At 44.1% G+C, this 23,496-nt stretch overlaps 1 protein-coding gene across 9 annotated transcripts in view; it reads left to right on the forward strand.

The window, feature by feature from the left end:
- Positions 1-23,496, forward strand: part of ANKRD28 (ankyrin repeat domain 28) — a 170,843-nt gene that overhangs the window by 70,922 nt on the left and 76,425 nt on the right. For all 9 annotated transcript variants that reach the window (XM_040433552.1, XM_040433555.1, XM_040433549.1 and 6 more), the window contains exons 3-4: positions 18,600-18,678; positions 22,219-22,289. In XM_040433552.1, coding sequence (XP_040289486.1) covers positions 18,600-18,678; positions 22,219-22,289 — 150 coding nt within the window. The remainder of the gene's footprint in view (positions 1-18,599; positions 18,679-22,218; positions 22,290-23,496) is intronic.

Below are 23,496 nucleotides of genomic sequence, written 5' to 3' on the forward strand. Positions count from 1 at the left end.
TTTGCAGAAGTTCATTATCAATCTGGACGCGGTGCACGCGGCAGAGTCATACGTATTCTAGAACTGCGTATGGCGCTCTGTGCAGTGGAGTATTAGGGGCTTCGTCTGCCTTTGGAGCCTTGTTTTGCAAGATCCATACGGAAAGAATACGGCGTATTCGTTTTGCAGGCATGTTATGGACATGTGCAGCATGTACAGTTGCAAATGCATCAGAAAATCCAAGTTTCAGCTAAGGATTTCTGATGCAAATTCCAAGGCAAAGACATGTCGGATTTTCCGCCGCGTGAACATACCCGCACAGCTCACCCCCTCTCCAGCAGAAGGTAAAGACAAAGTAGAAGAAAGAAAAGGTTGGAATAATGCAGTTTTTATCAGTTAAAGCGTAAGGGTGGTTTCACGTCACGTTTTCTGACTCCGTTTAACGTTTACCCTACAAAAAAAATGTAGCACACCGCGTTCTTGTATCCTGCGCAGTCCAGTATACAGTTACTATTTTATTTTTTATTTTCCAAGGGAACTCCTATGGGGAACGGATGCCACTGTAAGGTATCAGTCTGAGGCATCCGTTTAATGTATACGTTAAAAGGATGGGGAAAAACGTGATGTGAACCCACCCTGTCATTTATTTTTTAACTGTGTAGGGCAATTATAAAGAAACATTTTTTTCAACATACATTTATGGAAAAACTGACCCTAGAGTTAAAGGGGTATTGCGGTAGGTAAAAGTTATCTATCTAGATCGGTGGGGTCCTACCAAGGGAGAGGCAGTAAGGGCAGTGCTGCGAGTGAGGAACATCTTCCTTTTTTAGTACTGCGCTGAACAGTGAAGACCGCCAGATCACTGTCAAAAGTTAGGCTACTTTCACACTCGCGTTTTGTGTGGATCTGTCATGGAGGGATCCGTTCAGCTAATGCAACGTCTGCATCCATTCAGAACAGATCCGTTTGTATTATCTTTAACATAGCCAAGACAGATCCATCTTGAACACCATTGAAAACCAATGGAGGACGGATCCGTTTTCTATCGGTTTGGCTCAGTTTTGTCAGACGGACACCAAAACGCTGCAAACTGATGCATTATGAGCCGATCCTTATCCATTCAGAATGCATTACAATGCAAACTGATCCGTTTTGGACCGCTTGTGAGAGCCTTGAACCTTGAGCCTATATATATAGAGAACACCTTCCCTTTTAACTTTCTCCATTAGCTCATGTCATAGACGTCTCTGCTTGCCTTGAGGTTGGAGCAGTTTGGCTGGAAGGCATAGTCCTCCCAGTAATATGTGAGGAGTACAAGGTACAACAATTCCAGGAAGGATAGTAACTGCGGATCTGGACAATGCTGTGCAAAGCTCAACGTGTTAAAGCCGTCTTGATCTCCAGCTGCCTGAGGAACTGTCTGGAAGGTCAAGTACGGAGGTGGTTTTCCTCTCGAGGCAATGTTACAGCTTCTGCCGTGCATTCCACACTTGTCTCCGCACTCTCTGTGCAACTGTTGGTGTGAACTTGTATATTTACAGCCTGGTTATTACCTTGTAAGTTTTCCACTCTTTACTGTGAAGCATTTCATTCAACAGAGCATCGGTCAGCCAGGGCTACAGACAGGTCTACTTTTGGAATAAATACTCTAGTAAATACCTATTCTGGAGCATCCAGGTTACTCTGGGGGTTCAGTTGTCATTAATATGGGTGCAACTGCTTTGAAGGAACCTGCCTGTAGATTCATGCTGCATACAATCCCGACAGGCTCCCTCTTTACAGAGAACCATGTTTTAATCTGAAGCTCTGTAGCATTTCAGAGAAGTTAGGTCGGAGCCAGGAATGGGAAGAATACTCATCTGGGCATCTCCACGTCTGGATCTCTTTGATATACAGGTCTCTTCCTATACACATATAAGGCCCTATTAGACTGCACAATTTCAGGCCAGTTATCGGGAATACGAACGCTCGTTCTTGATAATTGGCCCGTATCATCGAGCTATATACACTGCGTGCAGAATTATTAGGCAAATTAGTATTTTGACCACATCATCCTCTTTATGCATGTTGTCTTACTCCAAGCTGTATAGGCTCGAAAGCCTACTACCAATTAAGCATATTAGGTGATGTGCATTTCTGTAATGAGAAGGGGTGTGGTCTAATGACATCAACACCCTATATTAGGTGTGCATAATTATTAGGCAACTTCCTTTCCTTTGGCAAAATGGGTCAAAAGAAGGACTTGACAGGCTCAGAAAAGTCAAAAATAGTGAGATATCTTGCAGAGGGATGCAGCACTCTTAAAATTGCAAAGCTTCTGAAGCATGATCATCGAACAATCAAGCGTTTCATTCAAAATAGTCAACAGGGTCGCAAGAAGCGTGTGGAAAAACCAAGGCGCAAAATAACTGCCCATGAACTGAGAAAAGTCAAGCGTGCAGCTGCCAAGATGCCACTTGCCACCAGTTTGGCCATATTTCAGAGCTGCAACATCACTGGAGTGCCCAAAAGCACAAGGTGTGCAATACTCAGAGACATGGCCAAGGTAAGAAAGGCTGAAAGACGACCACCACTGAACAAGACACACAAGCTGAAACGTCAAGACTGGGCCAAGAAATATCTCAAGACTGATTTTTCTAAGGTTTTATGGACTGATGAAATGAGAGTGAGTCTTGATGGGCCAGATGGATGGGCCCGTGGCTGGATTGGTAAAGGGCAGAGAGCTCCAGTCCGACTCAGACGCCAGCAAGGTGGAGGTGGAGTACTGGTTTGGGCTGGTATCATCAAAGATGAGCTTGTGGGGCCTTTTCGGCTTGAGGATGGAGTCAAGCTCAACTCCCAGTCCTACTGCCAGTTTCTGGAAGACACCTTCTTCAAGCAGTGGTACAGGAAGAAGTCTGCATCCTTCAAGAAAAACATGATTTTCATGCAGGACAATGCTCCATCACACGCGTCCAAGTACTCCACAGCGTGGCTGGCAAGAAAGGGTATAAAAGAAGAAAATCTAATGACACGGCCTCCTTGTTCACCTGATCTGAACCCCATTGAGAACCTGTGGTCCATCATCAAATGTGAGATTTACAAGGAGGGAAAACAGTACACCTCTCTGAACAGTGTCCTGGAGGCTGTGGTTGCTGCTGTTGCACGCAATGTTGATGGTGAACAGATCAAAACACTGACAGAATCCATGGATGGCAGGCTTTTGAGTGTCCTTGCAAAGAAAGGTGGCTATATTGGTCACTGATTTGTTTTTGTTTTGTTTTTGAATGTCAGAAATGTATATTTGTGAATGTTGAGATGTGATATTGGTTTCACTGGTAAAAATAAATAATTGAAATGGGTATATATTTGTTTTTTGTTAAGTTGCCTAATAATTATGCACCGTAATAGTCACCTGCACACACAGATATCCCCCTAAAATAGCTAAAACTAAAAACAAACTAAAAACTACTTCCAAAAATATTCAGCTTTGATATTAATGAGTTTTTTGGGTTCATTGAGAACATGGTGGTTGTTCAATAATAAAATTAATCCTCAAAAATACAACTTGCCTAATAATTCTGCACTCCCTGTACGGTAACCGGTTGATGGACATCTTTTATTAGGATGAAAGATGCCCAATTATCTTTAGCACATCTCGCTGTGTAACCAGGCACGTGCTGCCGATCATCTTTAGAAGAGAATGAGGGAGGAACAACTGTGGTAGTGATTATTCCTCCCTCATCCAGAGTTTGTATCAGGCCAGGACAAACGAGTGCCGATGGATGATTAGCATCTATCAGCAACAAGGCAGTGTAATACCACCCAGAGAGAGAGAGAGAGATCGGTCAGGGAGCTGCCCAGATGACCCATTGATAAATTAGTTCTGCAGCGTTCTCTGTAATGAGGGAGCAAGTGGTTCAGGCAGCGTGAATCTATTGACACGGGGTCTCAGGAACCCTTCGTTCTTAGGATGACTGGAGTCCAGTTGTTGGGGTGGGTAGTAAATACTTTTCATAACATACTACCTTTAAGTCACAGGTTTCAGTAGTCTGTCTTCATTTTATTTTATTTTTCTTTGCCTTCGTTGTACTTTTTATCTTCCTTTTGCATTAAGGGATTATGTTTGAAGGTTCAGGCTTAATCTATCCGTGTAGTTAGCCAATATTTACACTGCAAGCACATGTTCTAGACCGGTATAATAAGTATACGGATGCTAATGATAATCACTAGTTCGCAGATGTATAATCCGAATGTTTTGGGAAAAAGTTAGATAAGTAACTTTGTTGGGCTGTGAAAGCTAGAAGGATTTTTTTATTTTTTTCCTGGCTGAACCTCCCAGAGGGATATCTGCTGTTTCTTAGCTGCCTTCCGCTCTGGCTTATACAGGGGTAGCCCCAACAAAAATAAAGCTCTGTCTGACTTGAAGGGAACCTGTTACCAGTTTTATGGTGTCCTAACTAAGGGCAACATAAATAAGTGACGACTGATTCTCTTAGCAAAATGCTGGGTCACTTTCTTTAATTGACCCAGTCAATCTGCCAACATCTTGTATTGAAAAGCTCCAGCTGATAATGATGAGTCATGAATATTCATGAGCTCCTGACTCTCCCTACCTGCTGCTGATTGACAGTTTGTTTCCATATGAACCAGCAGCAGGTGGGCAGGGGAGTGGCTATAGCTCTGAATTAAATAAACGCTGGACTCACTGACATCACGCTGGACTCAAATCAGCTCATTAGCATGCGGCATCTTTGTGTGTATATTATGAGGTAACCATCTGTCACACCAGTTAGTAAATACATCTAAGGTACTTTTTAGTAGTTAATGATTGTATATAATTAGTTAGATTATAATCAAATATCCACATGACAGGTTCCCTTTAAGGAATTAACAGAAATGCAACCGGGATTCCGATTGTTAGAGGTATCGCTCGTAACGCTAGTTATCGACTATCTGGCGGTGTAAATGCACGCAGATGAAGGAGCAAAATGCTGGTTCATCGGGTAGTTGTATCTTTTGTGCTGTGTAAACACAATCTGCACTGGGAAAGAGCGATGACATTAGCGATCACTCCTCCCCATACCCTCACATCCGTTTTGCCTGGCCTGTTTTATGCTGGAGCCTGACACAACTGCATGTTGTTGCACAAATCCGGCGTCTGTTCATTGATTGCATCGCACAGAAAAACTGAGCATGCAGCCTTTGTGTGATGCGCAGGATGTATGCCCTGGCCACCCCCTGGACAGGGATGCCTGCTGCACGGCACCATTTAGGGGGATAAGGGCTAGCTGCAGTTCCCTGTATCCCTGCATGGGTGGTAGGGGGGGGGGGGGGGGATGGTTTAGAGACTGCTGTGCTGAATCTGTGGCTCCTTCATTCTAAGCTTTTGATGAGGGTCCTCCCTGCTGATCTCAGTGACGGCATATCCTAGCCATATGTCATTCCCTTGCAGGGGTGGGCAACCTGCAGCACTCCAGCTGTTGTGCAGCTTCGATTCCCAGCATGCTCCATTTATTTCTGAGAAGAGCAGACCAAATATGCATGCTGGGAGTTATAGTTTCAAAACAGCTGGAGTGCCGCAGGTTGCCCACCCCCTGCATAGGATCTAAATACCATTTTAATCTGCAGCAATGAAGAGTCAGTGGATCACTTTATGGAGTTTTTGTTCATCTCTGCAGACATTTGGATAGAATTCTTGTCTTTTAGGGGAAAACAACATGTGGATCACGTGCGCCCTGTGATGCGTGTGCTAAAGCTGACTGCGCTGTAAATCACAATCTACCTGCTGCTTCAGCTTTTTGTATGCGCTGCACACCAGTGCTTTCTAAATAAAGCATTTGGTTCTCTGCCCCTATTGAATAGAGGTCCATGGGGGGCTCCGGTAATATTTGCTTCAATTGTTGATCTAGTCACGATTCATGAATTGGTTTTAGTTATGCTTTTAATGAAGCCATAAAGTGTTATTTACCATTTCAGTGCAGTTTTTTTTTTTAACTGCACTTTCATAAAACTTTTCACGTGCCATAGAGATGTGTCAAAAGTTTTGATCCGTGGGGGTCCGAGTGGTGAGACAGTGGGCCATCACTAAAACTAAGGGTCTGAAGCCTAGCATAGTCTTTCCTCACTCGCTGGCATATTGCTACCAATTCTACCTGTGTAGATCCAGCCTGCAGCAGGTTATAAACCTCATCCACATTCTGCAGAGCTTTTCCATGCCGAAAAATGAACATGCCGCAAATTTCTAATCTGCAGCAAGTGCATTCTGTAGAAATTGGGTCAAGCAGAGGCACATAGCATTTTAAATCCGTATAATGCCATGCGCACCTGCAAGAACTGAGGATCCCGTTCACACACGGAGCGCGATTACCAGACTGCACACGCTCGTGTGAAACAGCCCTAGGGGCTCATGCACCCTGAAACTGCTGCGGGTCCATGGTGCAATATGAAGGTGCACTGCAACTAGGAAAAAGTATGGCGCTGCATGGGGTGCTTATGGTTCAGTGAGACAGAGCCATAGGGGCGCCATGTAAAGCCGTACAGGATCTGTGCACATGAGCATTTCTGGTGCCCAGGTAATTCCATTTGGACATCTTGTACTGGACTCGTTACTGTTAGGGTCTTTTTTTTGCATGTTACGGTCAAATTGCAGCCAAAAAAAGGCAGCCAAAAAATATGCCCCTGTGTTGGTCCACCACACAGCTCCGTCTTGGAGGAATTCGCTGCTACCACCTGGATTAGACAGCAGGGTGGCACAGCATGTGGAGGTCCTTGCCTGTCTGAGATCATAGCAAGAAAGTGTCACTGGCCGGGCTTCCCCTGTGCTGCATCAGCTCCTTTAGGGAGGGGGGAGTAGCTTTTCGTGGAAGTCCTTGGTGCAGGCTAGTGTTACATCTATGGACATCCCTGTTTAATGTGAGTCAGATCCACACAGCACTAGTGAAGAAGCAGATAATCTCAGAACTGTTTCTACAGTAGATTTAGGTGTTTTTAACATTTATTCGAGCCTGCTGGTAGCAAGCAGAGTATGTCGTTTCTGGTGATTATTCTGGTTTTTATTATGCTTTATCTTCGCTCTGTTCAGTCAGTGGTTCTTCAACATCCTTCTTCATTACTGATGAATTTGCCCCATCCATCAAGAAGCACATCTGGGCTGTGGGCCAGGCAGATACTACCTATACAGCAAGCTCAGGGATTTTCAATGTGTCAGGAGACAGATACAGTAAAGATAACATACTGGGCTTTTGCTAGTTCCTCTTGTGTAGCCTATAATGAAAAACCAATTGAAACTACTGATGCACTGATATCATACCACAGAACGTTGCATACCCTTAACAGGAATATCCCTAATGTACAGTTGCAAGAAAAAGTATGTGAACCCTTTGGAATGATATGGATTTCTGCACAAATTAGGCTACTTTCACACTAGCGTTCGGGTGTCCGCTTGTGAGCTCCGTTTGAAGGCTCTCGCAAGTGGCCCCGAACGGATCCGTCCAGCCGTAATGCATTCTGAGTGGATGCGGATCCGCTCAGAATGCATCAGTTTGGCACCGTTTGTCCTCCGCTCAGCAGGCGGACCCCTGAACGCAGCTTGCAGCGTTCGGGTGTCCGCCTGGCCGTGCAGAGGCAAACGGATCCGTCCAGACTTACAATGTAAGTCAATGGGGACGGATCCGTTTGAAGTTGACACAATATGGCTCAATTTTCAAACGGATCCGTCCCCATTGACTTTCAATGTAAAGTCAAAACGGATCCGTTTGCATTATCATGGTAATGCAAACGGATCCATTCTGAACGGATCCAAGCGTTTGCATTATAGGTGCGGATCCGTCTGTGCAGATACCAGACGGATCCGCACCTAACGCAGGTGTGAAAGTAGCCTTAGTCATAAAATGTTATCTGATCTTCATCTAAGTCACAACAATAGACAATCACAGTCTGCTTAAACTAATAACACACAAAGAATTAAATGTTACCATGTTTTGTTTTTTTAACACACCATGTAAACATTCACAGTGCAGGTGGAAAAAGTATGTGAACCCCCTAGACTAATGACCTCAACAAGAGCGAATTTGAGTGAGGTGTCAGCCAACTGGAGTCCAATCAATGAGATGAGATTGGAGGTGTTGGTTACAGCTGCCCTGCTCTATAAAAAAACACACCAGTTCTGGGTTTGCTTTTCACAAGAAGCATTGCCTGATGTGAATGATGCCTCGCACAAAAGAGCTCCCAGAAGACCTATGATTAAGAATTGTTGACTTGCATAAAGCCTGAAAGGGTTATAAAAGTTTCTCCAAAAGCCTTGCTGTTTATCAGTCCACGGTAAGACAAATTGTCTATAAATGGAGAAAATTCAGCACTGCTGCTACTCTCCCTAGGAGTGGCCGTCCTGTAAAGATGAGGTGAAGAAGAATCCTAGAGTGTCAGCTAAAGACTTATAAAAGTCTCTGGCATATGCTAACATCCCTGTTAGCGAATCTATGATACGTAAAACACTAAACAAGAATGGATTTCATGGGAGGATACCACAAAGGAAGCCACTGCTGTCCAAAAAACATTGCTGCACGTTTACAGTTTGCACAAGAGCACCTGGATGTTCCACAGCAGTACTGGCAAAATAATCTGTGAACAGATGAAACCAAAGTTGAGTTGTTTGGAAGAAACACACAACACTATGTGTGGAGAAAAAGAGGCACAGCACACCAACATCAAAACCTCATCCCAACTGTGAAGTATGGTGGCGGGGGCATCATGGTTTGGGGCTGCTTTGCTGCATCAGGGCCTGGACGGATTGCTATCATCGAAGGAAAAATGAATTCCCAAGTTTATAAAAGACATTTTGCAGGAGAACTTAAGGCCATCTGTCCACCAGCTGAAGCTCAACAGAAGATGGGTGTTGCAACAGGACAACGACCCAAAGCATAGAAGTAAATCAACAACAGAACGGCTTAAACAGTAGAAAATACACCTTCTGGAGTGGCCCAGTCAGAGTCCTGACCCCAACCCGATTTGAGATGCTGTGGCATGACCTCAAGAAAGCGATTCACACCAGATATCCCAAGAATATTGCTGAACTGAAACAGTTCTGTAAAGAGGAATGGTCAAGAATTACTCCTGACCGTTGTGCACGTCTGATCTGCAACTACAGGAAACGTTTGGTTGAAGTTATTGCTGCCAAAGGAGGTTCAACCAGTTATTAAATCCAAGGGTTCACATACTTTTTCCACCTTTTTCCACCGCGAGCTAGCGCATGCGCAGTGTCTGCATCATGTTCACTCCCTGTGCTGGCATCAGCACAGGGAACGAACTACACATGCGCTAGCTCACGCATCGCGAGATTTCGGCGCTCCAGCTCTGTGACGTCAGCCAGCAAGGAGGAGATTCGGAGGACGCGGGGCGGTGCTGGGCTCCTTTCCGCTGGACTCATCTCCGGACACAGGACACATATCAGGTTCATTTGCATATGGATCAAAACAGTTTTTTAACACAAAGCACAGAGAGCTATGGGGACTGGGTATTGCAGATATGCTAGTGGCTAGTAACTAGTCCTCGTTCCCTGTATGCGGACTCTGACCACCAGTGAGTAACCGATTTAACACCCAAAGTCGCAGGAGGAGTGCATGGAGCACTTGGGACCTTCAGTGTCTCTCAGTGCTCCCAAATTGGCTGCCACAGGATTCCCATGCTAGCATGCAAGTTCCTCTGATTGTTCCTTTCACTCCCTGCAGACCAGGTAATGGCTTATATGTCTGGGATTCAATGAGCAGAGCTGGAGGGTGGTGGGCTTCTTTATCCAGCCAGAGCCCGTAGCAGGGCTGATTTGACAGGTCTTTTGCCCTGTCTCACTAGGAGCTCCTGCAGCTACCGCCTCACATCTCTAGCACTGGAACCAGAAGTTCTCTGTGCCAGGGTTAATGGCACTGGACTGTACACACCACACAGCTTAGTAGACATAGTGCTCTGGACAGAAAAAAATTGATTTTATGCAATATTTTATCAATTTGATTGCCCAGCCCTAATTCAAAGCTTAGCTGCTCCTAAGGCCTCATGCACACGACCGTTGTGTGTGTCCGTTGTTCCGTTTTCCGTGATTTTCTGTGGACCCATTGACTTTCAATGGGTCCGTTGAAAACTCGGAAAATGCACCGTTGTTCATCCGCGTCCGTGTTTCCTGTCCGTCAAAAAAATATGACCTGTCCTATTTTTTTGACGGACAACGGTTCACGGACCCATTCAAGTCAATGGGTCCGTGAAAAAACACGGATGCACACAAGATTGGCATCCGCGTCCGTAGGCTACATTCACACAGACTGATCCGCAGATCCGTCTGCATGAAAGCTTTTTCAGATCTGAGTTTTCACTTCGTGAAAACTCAGATCCGGCAGTATATTCTAACACAGAGGTCTTCCCATAGTGAAGGGGACTCTTCAAGTTAGAATATACTAAGAACTGTGTACATGCCTGCCCCCTGCTGCCTGGCAGCACCCGATCTCTTACAGGGGGCTGTGATCCGCACAATTAACCTCTCAGGTGCCACACCTGAGGGGTTAATTGTACGTATCATAGCCCCCTGTAAGAGATCAGGTGCTGCCAGGCAGGAGGGGGCAGACCCCCCTCCCTCCCCAGTTTTAAATTCATTTGTGGCCAGTGCGGCCCCCCTCCCCTGTATTACATTCATTGGTGGCCATTGCGGCCCCCTCTCCCTCCCCTGTATTACATTCATTGGTGACCAGTGCGGCCCCCCTCCCTCCCCAGTATTTTATATTCATTGGTGGCCAGTACGGCCCCCCTCCCTCCCCTGTATTACATTCATTGGTGGCCAGTGCGGCCCCCCCTCCCTCCCCTGTATTACATTCATTGCTGACCAGTGCGGCCCCCCCTCCCTCCCCAGTATTATATTCATTGGTGGCCAGTGCGGCCCTCCTCCCTCCCCTGTATTACATTCATTGGTGGCCAGTGCGGCCCCCTCCCTCCCCTGTATTCAATTCATTGGTGGCCAGTGCGGCCTCCCCTCCGCCCTCCTAATTAAAATCCCCCCCCCCCATCATTGGTGGCAGCGGTGAATTCCGATCAGAGTCCCAGTTTAATCGCTGGGACTCTGATCGGTAACCATGGCAACCAGGACGCTACTGCAGTCCTGGCTGCCATGGTTACTTAGCAATTTTAGAAGCATTATACTTACCTGCGCTGTCTGTGACCGGCTGGGCACTCCTCCTACTGGTAAGTGACAGGTATGTGCTATAAGCAATGCGCCGCACAGACCTTTCACTTACCAGTAGGAGGAGCGCCCGGCTGGTCACAGACAGCGCAGGTAAGTATAATGCTTCTAAAATTGCTAAGTAATCATGGCAGCCAGGACTGCAGCAGCGTCATGGTTACTGATCGGAGTCCCAGCGATTAAACTGGGACTCTGATCGGAACTCACCGCTGCCACCAATGATTAGGGGGGGGGAGGCCGCACTGGCCAGCAATGAATTGAATACAGGGGGGGGGGGGGGGGGAAGAGGGGAGGCCGCACTGGCCAGCAATGAATTGAATACAGGGGAGGGAGGGGGGGGGGGCCGCACTGGCCACCAATGAATGTAATACGGTTTTTGCTACGGTTTTATCTCCGGCGAAAAAAAACTGAAGACTTGCCTGAATGCCGGATCCGGCATTTTTCCCCATAGGAATGTATTAGTGCCAGATCCGGCATTCAAAATACCGGAATGCCGGATCCGTCCTTCCGGTCTGACCTTTAAAAATGAGAAAAAAATAAATACTGGATCCGTTTTGCCTGATGACACCGGAAAAACGGATCCGGTATTGCAATGCATTTTTCTGACTGATCAGGATCCTGTTCAGTCAGAAAAAATGACACGCGTTTGCATACAGTTTGCCTCAGTTCAGGTAATGGAACTGCCTGCCGGAATCAAACAACGCAAGTGTGAAAGTACCCTTAGCAATGCTCCTCTGTCTTCTGTTTACATGACAGTGGAGACTTGCTCAACATGGACTGTGTTATGTAAAGAGAAGACAGAGGAGCGTTGCTAAGGCTCAAAATGGGCCACTTTATAGACCCCAAAAGTTAAAGTCCCAGAGTGGGGTAAAAAAAAAAGTGGTGTTCATAATAAAAAAAAATAAAAAGTTTCAAGTTTAAAAAAAATTATATATATTCCCAAAATAAAACACATAAAATTGTGAAAAAAGAAAAGAAAAACAGACATTTTGGGTATTGCCGTGTACGTAACAACCGGCTCTAAGAAAATATCACATGATCCTCACCCTCACCTGAACGCCGTAGAAAAAAATTAAATAAAAACTGTGCTAAAACAACAACTTTTTTTGTCACCTTACATCACAAAAAGTGCAAAACCAAGCAATCAAAAAGGCATATGCCCCCCAAAATAGTGCCAATCAAACCATCACCTCATTCCCGCAAAATAATGAGCCCCTACATAAAGCAATCGGGCAAAAAAAAAACTGTCTCTCAGAATATAGAGACACCAAAACATGATTTATTCTTTTTTTGTTTCAAAACTGCTTTTATTGTGTTAAGTGGTAAAAAAAAAGGTAGACATATTAGGTATCACCGTGTCTGTAACAACCAGGTCTATTAAAATATCACATGACCTAACCCCTCAGGTGAACACCGGAAAAAAATATATATAAATAACAGTGTCAAAAAAGCAATTTTTTATCACCTTACATCACAAAAAGTGTAATACCAAGCGATCAAAAAGTCATACGCATCCCAAAATAGTACCCATTAAACCGTCATCTCATCCTTCAAAAAAATTAGACCTTAAGACAATCGCCCAAAAACTAAAAAAATTATGCCACTCAGAATATGAAAACACTAAAACATGATTTTTTTATTTTAAAAATGCATTTATTGTGTAAAACTTAAAGAAAAAAGTAGACATATTAGGTATTGCTGCGTCCGTAACAACCTGCTGTATAAAAATAACGTGACCTAACCCCTCAGGTGAACACGGAAAAAAAAAATTGAATAGAAATGGTGTCAAAAAAGCCATTTTTTGTCACCTTACACACCCAGTGTAATACCAAGCAATCAAAAAGTCATACGCACCCCAAAATAGTACCAATCAAACCATCATCTCATCCCGCAAAAAATGAGACCCTACATAAGTCTCCCAAAAAAAATAATATATGGATTTCAGAATATGGAGACGTTATATTTTTTTTTTCAAAAATGCTTTGTGTAAAACTGAAACAATAAAAAAAAGTAGTTATATTCAGTATTGTCGCGTCCGTAACAACCTGCTCTGTAAAAATAGCACATGATCTAGCCTGTCATATGAACTTTGTAAAGAACAAAAAAAATAAAAACAGTGCCAAAACAGCTATTGTTTGTTACCTTACCTCACAAAAAGTGTAATCTATTCTAGAGCAACCAAAAATCATATGTACCCTAAAATAGTACCAACAAAACTGCCACCTTATCCCGTAGTTTCCAAAATGGGTCACTTTATTGGAGTATTTACTCTAGGGGTGCATCTAGCTATGGGGGCTTCAAATGTGACATGGCAACTTAAAATTATCCCAGTGAAATCTGCCCTCCAAAAACCATATGGCGCTCATTTCCTTCTGTGCCCTGCCATGTGCCCGTACAGCAGTTTACGACCACATATGGGGTGTTTTTGTAAACTACAGAATCAGGGTAATAAATATAGAGTTTTGTTTGGCTGTTAACCCTTGCTTTGTTACTGGGAAAAATTGATTAAAATGGAAAATCTGCCGAAATTCTGAAATGTTATCTCCATTTTCCTTTAATTCTTGTGGAACACCTAAAGGGTTAACAAAGTTTGTAAAATCGGTTTTGAATACCTTGAGGGGTGTAGTTTCTAAAATGGGGCCATTTATGGGTGGTTTCTATTATGTAAACCCCACAAAATGACTTCAGACCTGAACTGGTCCTTTCCTTTAAGATTTGCTTCTAAGTTTCTAAGCCTTCTAACGTCCCAAAAAAAGAAAATGTCATTTACAAAATGATTCAAACATGAAGTAGGCATATGGGAAATGTAAAGTAAAAACTATTTTAGGAGGTATCCCTATCTGTTTTTAAGGCAGAGTTCACACGAACGTGTGTGACCCGTGCCTGTGCTGTGGCCCGCAAATAGCTGGCCGCAATGCACGATCGCCGGTCGTAGGTCAGCCGCATCGGATCGCTGACCCATTCACTTTAATGGGTCCGCGATCCGGCCGTTCCACTAAAAGATAGGACTTGTTCTATCTTTTAGCGGAACGGGAGTACGGGACGTAACCCCATGGAGGCACTCCGTAGTGCTTCCGAGGGGTCCCGTCCCGTGCGGCCGTTCCGCGATTCCGGATTAGCGGACCCATTGAAGTGAATGGGAATTCACACGGAACTGTGGAATTCACACGGAACTGTGGCCGTGTATTGCGGCCCACGATTTGCGGGCCGCAATACGGCCACAGATCACACACGTTCGTGTGAACTTAACCTAAAGCAGAGAAATTGAAATTTAGAAAATTGCTATTTTTTTTTAATTTATTTTTTCAAAAAAATGGGCTGGACCTTTAAAGTGAAAAATGGCAGGGTCCTGAAGGGGTTAAAGCCATGCTGAATGTGCCAAAAGAGATTCCTGTACTGATATCCACAGGTAGGGAAGATTGAAGAGTTAGTAAAGTTACCTTAAGGCCCCTTTCACACGGGTGAGATTTCCGCGCGGGTGCGATGCGTGAGGTGAACGCATTGCACCCGCACTGAATCCGGACACATTCATTTCTATGGGGCTGTGCACATGAGCAGTGATTTTCAGCATGCTCCTCTTTGTGCGTTTTTTCGCGTAACGCATGCCCCATAGTAATGAATGGGGTTGCGTCAAAATAGCAAGCATCCGCAAGCAAGTGCGGATGCGGTTCGATTTTCACGCACTGATGCTAGGTGATGATCGGGATGGGGACCCGATCATTATTATTTTCCCTTTATAACATGGTTATAAGGGAAAATAATAGCATTCTGAATACAGAATGCATAGTAAAATAGGGCTGGAGGGGTTAAAAAAATAAAATAAAAATAATTTAACTCGCCTTAATCCACTTGTTCGCGCAGTCAGCATCTCTTCTGTCTTGTTCTGTGAGGAATAGGACCTTTGATGACGTCACTACGTTCATCACATGATCCATGATCATGTGATGAGCGTAGTGACGTCATCAAAGGTCCTTTTCCTCACAGATGAAGACAGAAGAGATGCCGACTGCGCGAACAAGTGGATTAAGGTGAGTTAAATTATTTTTATTTATTTTTTAACCCCTCCAGCCCTATTTTACTATGCATTCTGTATTCAGAATGTAAAATAATACAATCTACACAACCTTGAACCCAAACCTGAACTTCTGTGAAGAAGTTCAGGTCTGGGTACCACAGTCAGTTTTTTATCACGCGCGTGCAAAACACATTGCACACGCATGATAAAAACTGAACAACGGAAGGCAATCGCAGTCAAAACTGACTGCAATTGCGTACCTATTCGCGCGGTTTTGCCGCAATGCACCGCGATGCATCCGGACCTAATCCGGACACGCTCGTCTGCAAGGGGCCTAACAGTCCGTTAGGCCCTGCTTCACTGTCCATAGCATCACCCCAAACAAGCATCTTATATTTATGTTGTTTTCCGGCAGCCATCCACATTGGATGTAGAGACAGTTTTTGCTAATCAAGCCATCTTTTCATTATGGATAACCATAAGCTGTTGGTTCCCGAATATCCGTGCTCATGGCACGAAGGCTATATTGGCTCTTTGTGGTCATACTTTGTATTTTTCTTTGATTTTCGCCAAATCATGACATTAAACTGCACCACAATGTGTAAATATAACATGAAACATTATAACCAGTTTGGTGCTACTTTGGCCTACAGATTAGTGCCTAATATAGCCATATTTCCATTTGCAGATAGCTCATGACTTCTATATGTCCTAAAACCAGTTTAAAGGGAACCTGTCATGTTGAAATTGGTATCTGAGCTGCTGCCAAAATATTATAGAGCAGGAGGAGCTGAGTAGATTGATATATAGTTTTATGGGAAAAGATTCAGTAAAACTTGTAATTTATTCAACTTCCTGCTCATTTTGGGCTTTGTCGTCAAGGAGGCCATCCTATCAGTGATTGACCGCTTCCCTTCTATGACTATCACTGATAGGACTGCCTCCTTGACTACAAAACCCAGAATGAGCAGGAATTTAAATGGATAAATTACAGGTTTACTGACTCTTTCCCCAAAACTCTATATGTATCTGCTCAGCTCCTCCTGCTCTAGAACATTCTGCTGGCAGATTAATTCACATTCTCATGGTGACAGGTTCCCTATAAAGAGGACCCATCGCCTCTCCTGACATGTCTGTTTTAGTAACTACATGCATTCCCCATGTAATGACCACTCTGGAGCATCAATTCTTATGACTCTATGTTGTGTCGTTACTATATCATTCCTGTTAAATGTTAGGAATTCATTTCTAGCAATTTGCAGAGAAGGTCCAGATGGGCGTTATCAGTAGGGGGTTTGTCAGTGCACAATCTAACAAAAGCAGCACTGATTGGATAGTGTCACTCTTGAGGGGCACACCTCCAAACGGTAACACTCCAAACATCATATGAGCTGGGCTGAGCTGCTCCTAGGCCATGTGACCGATTAATGTGTAGTCACAGGCCTAGGGTAAGGAGCAAGTGGTGCTACTGCGGGCGCCGCTGCCTTTTTAAACATCTGATCGCTGGAGTCCCGGTTGTTGGACCCCCACCTGTCGGGTACTGATGACCTATCCTGAGGCTAGATCATCAATATTACAATATCGGAAAACGCCTTTAACCCCTTAGTGACCACACATACGTCTTTTTACGGTGGTCACTAAGGGGCCTTAGGCTGGGTCGCCGTTTTTTTTTACGGTGGCCAAGTCTAAGCGCTGCATGGGTCCCAAGTGCAGCAGTTTGCGGGGGCCCGGCTCTAACAGCCAGGACTGGCAGGAGTGCCAATCCGGGCTGTTTAACACTTTGCATACCTTTGTCTTCCATCGGCACCCTGCAAATACGATCGCGGTGGCCAATGTGTGTGAAGGCTGGCAGGAGTCTGATGTAGGCCCCAGACCAGCCTTGAGTAATTTCCAGCAGGCTGCGCCTCTCAGATTAGCACTGACATTAAAACACAATGCACTATAGCAGTTATCCTCAAACTGCATCCCTCCAGCTGTTGTAAAACTACAACTCCCACAATGCCCTGCTGTAGGCTTATACCTGTAGACTGCAACAGCGGGAGGGCCGCAGTTTGAGGTTGCCTGCACTATAGGAATAGTGCATTGCATTTTAACATCAATCAAAAAGCTGTCTGTTAGGGCTCTTTCACATGAGCGGATGCCTCTGTGTGGAGTCCGCTGCGTGAAAGAATGCCAAACCCCGCTCCTGACAGCAGAGACAAGGAGCAGTAACATGATTGATAATGCTCTGTGCCTCTCTGACCTTTTTACTACAAAATCACAGTGACCACTTTATCTCACTGTGATTTTGCAGTAAAAAAAGTCAGAGAGGCACGGAGCATTATCAATCATGTTTATGTTCCGTGTCTCTGCTGTCCGGAACGAAGTTTGGCAGTCTTTCACTCAGCGGATTCCACGCACAGTATCCGCTCGTGTAAAAGAGCCCTTATAGTCCCCTTGTGGGACTATTAAGTGGTAAAACAACACACACACTTTTATTCAATTTAAAAAAATATGCTTTTTTTCCATTGAAAATACGCTTTTCAATAAAATAAAATAAAAAAGCAAAAAAGTGAATCTCCCCCATATGTTTGGTATCGCCATGTCCGTAACGACCCGGACTACATAAATATCATGTAAATTATCCCCTATGGTGAACGCCGTAAAAAAAAAAATACAGAATTGCTAATTTATTCTTAGTTGCCACGAAAAAAACTTAATAACAAGCGATCAAAAAGCGTCATTTACTACAAAATGAAACTAAGTAGTAAAACGTAACAAAAACTATATGTATTTGGTATCACTGTAATCATACTGACCCAGAGAATAAAGATATTATGTTACTTATACCGAAAAATGAACACCGTAAAAGTTATAACGTAAAAACACAGTGGAAGTATTGCAGTTTTTCCCATCTCCCTCCCATAAAGAGTTAATAAAAGTTAATCAGAAAGTTGTGTACCCCAAAATGGCGCCATTAAAAACTACAACTTGTCCCACAAAAAACAAGCCCTCATGAAGCTATATAGACGAAAAAATAAAAAAGCTAAAGCTCTTGAAACACGACGATGAAAAAGAAGAAAAACTCTTGGTCAGTAAGGCCCAAAACAGGCTGGTCACTAAGGGGTTAAATGGAGGCTGTCACCTCCAAAATCTGTTTCAGAATAGGCACACCTCCACGTAGGGCTCGTGGCATTACTAGCAAAGTAGTGGTTCACCAGATGGAGTGGCACATGCCTTCCAGTGGCTGCACAGTCTCTTAATATATAATAATAAACATGGTATCCTTAACCCTTATGGGTTGTGTTTTATAAAACCTTTACCAATGTAATTAAAATGTCAACGTAAATTTGCACAATTTGTTTATTGAAATTGATCTCTTTACCTTATTGCCGTTTTATATTCTTCATTATTTCTTTATTCTTGCAGGACAATGAGAAGAGAACACCACTCCACGCAGCTGCCTATCTAGGAGATGCTGAAATAATAGAGCTCCTTATTTTATCTGGTATGTTCTATTTATGGCATTCATGCTTTTAAAGGGGTTGTCTCACTTCAGTAAGTGACATTTATCATGTAGAGAAAGATACTACAAGACATTTACTAATGTATTGTTGTTATCCATATTGCTTCCTTTGCTGGCTGGATACATTTTTCTATCACATTATACACTGCTCGTTTCCATGGTTACAGACTACTCTGCAATCCAGCAGTGGCCGTGGTATAAGAAAAAGCACTAGCCTATGGGCGCTCCCACGGTCCCGGCCACCAGGGAGGCTGACGCTTTCTCCTATGGTTTGCAAGCACGACTACCACTGATGGATTGCAGGGTGGTCTGTAACCATGGAAACAAGCAGTGTGTAATGTGATGGAAAAAACGAATCCAGCCAGCAAAGCAGGCAATATGGATAATAACAATACATTAGTAAGTGCCTTGTAGTAACTTTCTCTGCATGATAAATGCAACTTACTGAAGTGAGACAACCCCTTTAAATGTACAGTATATGTTTCAACATTTAAGGCTAGTTTCACACTTGCGGCAGGACGGATCCGACATGCTGTTCACCATGTCGGATCCGTCCTGCGGCTATTTCGCCGGGCCGCCGCTTCGTCCCCATTGACTATAATGGGGACGGGGGCGGAGCTACGGCTGTGCACGGCGAAAGCCGCCGGACTAAAATTACTGCATGTCAGGTTTTTTAGTCCGGCGGCTTTCGCCGTGCTGCGCCGGAGCTCCGCCCCCATCCCCATTATAGTCAATGGGGACGGAGCGTGAATAACCCTAATTTTGATAATCTTTCAGGGTACTGTAGTTGCCCCATTCCAGTTATTACTTTAGTTGCCCTCCTCTGGACCCTCTCCAGCTCTGCTATGTCTGCCTTGTTCACTGGAGCCCAGAACTGTACACAGTACTCCATGTGTGGTCTGACTAATGATTTGTAAAGTAGTAGGAATATGTTCTTATCACGGGCATCTATGCCCCTTCTGATGCAACCCATTATCTTATTGGCCTTGGCAGCAGCTGCCTGATACTGGTTTTTGCAGCTTAGTTTGCTGTTTATTAAAATTCCTAGATCCTTTTCCATGTAAGTGAAAAATAAAATGAGAATAGAAATCGGTAAATGAAAGTGATAGATTTTATAATAGGAATGGACGTGTGGCAGTGACTTGGACCTCAAATTTTTAGTTGGGCCTTCACTATTCAATCAGTGTTGACAGGATTTTGTTCCAGTTGTCACTGTCTGTCCCATCACGATTTCAAATTAGGAGTGTCTCTTCCTGGCTTTTCGGGGGTAAGTCTCCCCTAATTATGTATAGTCATGAGATCTGGCCTGATGCGGGGTGAATTATTGCTGGTCCACTTCTGTTCTTACCCCAGAGGTATCTGGCAGCCACGTTTCAGCCCCCGATTCTTGCTGTAGTAAGGCCCCACTTTCTGCCAAATGTTAACATGAAGAAGCGGTACAAGATGACAGCAGTCTCATTTCTATTGCCAGCTGTGAAGGCGTTCACCCACATAGGGTATTTATCATAGGTCAGTGATAAGTGTATGATCACCAGTGGCCCCACCGCCGGCTCCTCCACCAATAATCCCTGGAGCTCTGTTGGTCCTCACTCAATGAAGAGTTTGGAGATATGGCCGCACATGTGCCGTGCTCCACCATTCAATCTATTGTCCAGCACTCTACTGCTTCCGTCAGTCTCATAGACGTGTCCACCTCTTTATTAGCTGTGCATTACCATGTGTGTGAATGGGGTTTCTCCAACCTCTTATTGGCAGAAATAAGGCCTAAGGCGATGACCAGTGTGGTGACCACTTTTGTGGGAGTTGTAATAGTGGTCAGAATGGTTGTCACCCAGCTTTTCCAGAAACAAATAGAACTAGATGCTACAAGAAGCTATATTTTAGTTATGACATTGGTAAGATGACTTTTGTGTATTTGATAAGTTTAGTCACGTTGCAATGCCAAAGGAAGAGTGCGATGGCAATCTCCCCAGAGTGTGACCACGCGTATCTGCTGCCGCTGTTCTCCGTGATGTATTGGCGACCATTCCCCAATAAAACAACAACATACAGATACAGTACTTTGCTCTTATTGCCGCTTTAAGAAAAGTTTAGTTACGTTCCTGGTCATTAAGAAAACCGTAACTGGACTTATGGTGAGAGAGGAAATGTTGGCCAGTCAGACGCGTCGGTGCAGAGTAACTGGCGGAAGGTTGTCACAGACTTCCTGATTTGCTCTTCTCACTACCTTATTTTTTCTGATTTGGTCTGTTGCTGTGGTTACATGTTCTTGCAGTCTTGAGCGGTGAGTCATTATGTTGCCTCCTTTTCAAGTCACTTTTTATGCAGATGAAATTCCGGAATGCTGCAGAACATGGAGACCCCGCTTTCGCGTACAGTTTTTGCGCTGTTACCTTTCTGTGAAAGCGACCTTTCCTCAACACTAAGGGGGGAGAGTTATCCTTCCCTGTGCGCCTGAGAAGTGGCGTTAAAAAGTCACACCTCGACTTTTAAAAAATTGTCTCATCTGCCACTTTTCGCCATCTTCGCCACTTTTCTAAAAGGAGGTGTGGCCAGCCGCTGCAACTAATTTATCTTCATGTACGCCAGTTTTCTAGCGTAAATGAGGCCAGAAATCTGTGGCAGCTCTGAGCTGTCGTAGATTTCTGGTTAGGCACACGGACTGCAGGAGAATGCGCCTAATTTATGACAAGGCGTACGCCTTGTCATAAATTAGGTGAATCTTGCGGCAGAACAGGGGATATCAAGACAGGCACAGAAAGCGCCAATCTTGATAAAGCTCCCCCATTGGCGCAAAGACCAATACAGCGCCAACCCCATACAGCGCCCACTCATAGCATATGGCAGTATATTTATCAAGACTGTGCTTTTTGCACCTGTCTTGGTATCCCCCGCACGCGCGCGCCTCATCATAAATTAGGAGCATTCTCCTGCAGTCCGTGCACCTAACCAGTAATCTACAACAGCTCAGAGCTGCCATAGATTTCTGGCTTCATTTACACCAAAAGACTGGCGTACCTGAAGATTAATTTTTAAAACAGTCGCAGTTAAAGTTTCACCTGCAACTTTTCCGGCGCACAGGGAATGATAAATCTCCCCCCATATACTTTAACGTTTTTAATATCATTTGTAGTTCTTGTTTGTTGTTTAAACGATTATGTTAAAGGGGTTTTCTGGGACTAAAATAACAATTTCCTAGGCGCGTAACATCCTGCTCATTGGTCACGTGGCCAAGACACAGCTCAGTCCCATTCAGGTTGTTGGGCCTGGGCTGCAATACCAAGCATTGCCACTATACAATGTATGGCGCTGTGCTACCGGAGTGTCGTGGCCTCTTCAAACAGCTGATTGTCGGGGATGCAGGAGTTGGACCCACACGAATCTAATATTGATGACCTGTCTTAGGTCATGGGTATTGTACTCCCGGAAAATTTGCTTTATGCCTTTTTGTAACAATTGGCTTTGTTTCTGTAACATTTTACTTCATTGTTCATAAACATTATTTGTGCATCTGTTTTACAGGAGCCCGAGTAAATGCCAAAGACAGCAAATGGTTGACTCCTCTCCACAGAGCTGTTGCACCCTGTAGTGAGGCAAGTCTGCAGAATTCCTCCCCGAATATTCAGTACAAATCTCTGGAGATCGATTTGTGTATATATCATTGACGTAGAATCTTTGTGTAATGGTAGCTCATGTTTTGAGACTCTGTAGCCACGAACCTCGCCTGTCTTATAGGGAGTCATTTCCCGAAGCTGGAAGGGCCAAAAATAAATCGGTATTCTCTGTGTGAGGTCTTACTACTTGAAGATTCTTTGCAAATGTATAGAAAAATCTAGAGATTGCAAATGTTAAATAAAAAAGAAGCATAACCCAACACCATACAGTAAATAAGGGATATTTTATATTAGGCTACTTTCACACTCGCGTTTTGGGTGGATCCGTCATGGAACTGCAAAAACGCGGATCCTTTTCCATTCAGCATGCATTAGGGCAAAACTGATCAGTTTTGGACCACTTGTGAGAGCCCTGAACGGATCTCAGAAACAGAAAGCCAAAGCGCGAGTGTGAAAGTAGCCTTGGTCTTAAACAAAGGACTCATGGTTAAAAACATTTTGATGAGATTATAGGTTTTATGTTTCACACACAATTCAATTTCATGTAGAAAAATCTCTTCAGTTTCGAATTTCTGTATTTTTATATATAACTTTGTATCCCAGGGTTCCAGGCCTTTACAGAAATATGGCTCAAATAAAATACGGTCTCTACTTCCTGGTCCCTCTTGACACAGGAAATGTGATCACTGAGCTCAACCCTCGCCCACTGCGGTGACACAAAATGCTTTTTTTTTCTTTTTTTAAACACACTGCATACTGCACAAAAGTAGTATCAAACTGGTTTAAAGTAGAACTGGCTTAGTTGCCCCTAGCAACCAATCAGATTCCACCTTTAATTTTTCACAGCTCCTTTGAAAAATGAAGTGTGTGTATATCTCTATATATCTCTATATATCTCTATCTCTCTTGTTGTAATCGTACTGACCCAGAGAATAAAGATATCATGTTATTCCTGCTGAAAAGTGAACGCTGCAACATTTATAATTAAAAAATTCAGTGGCGGGTATTGCTGTTTCTTCCTGTCTCCCTCCCAGAAACAGTTGATAAGTTAATCAGAAAGTTGTGTGCCCCCATACAGTATATTGTCCCTTTTTTGGCTGCCCCATACAGTATATTGTCCCCTTGTGGCTGCCCCCGTACAGTATAATGTCCCCTTGTGGCTGCCCCCCCCGTACAGTATAATGTC

The sequence above is a fragment of the Bufo bufo genome, chromosome 5 (genome assembly GCF_905171765.1).
Source record: "Bufo bufo chromosome 5, aBufBuf1.1, whole genome shotgun sequence".
NCBI lineage: Eukaryota > Metazoa > Chordata > Amphibia > Anura > Bufonidae > Bufo > Bufo bufo.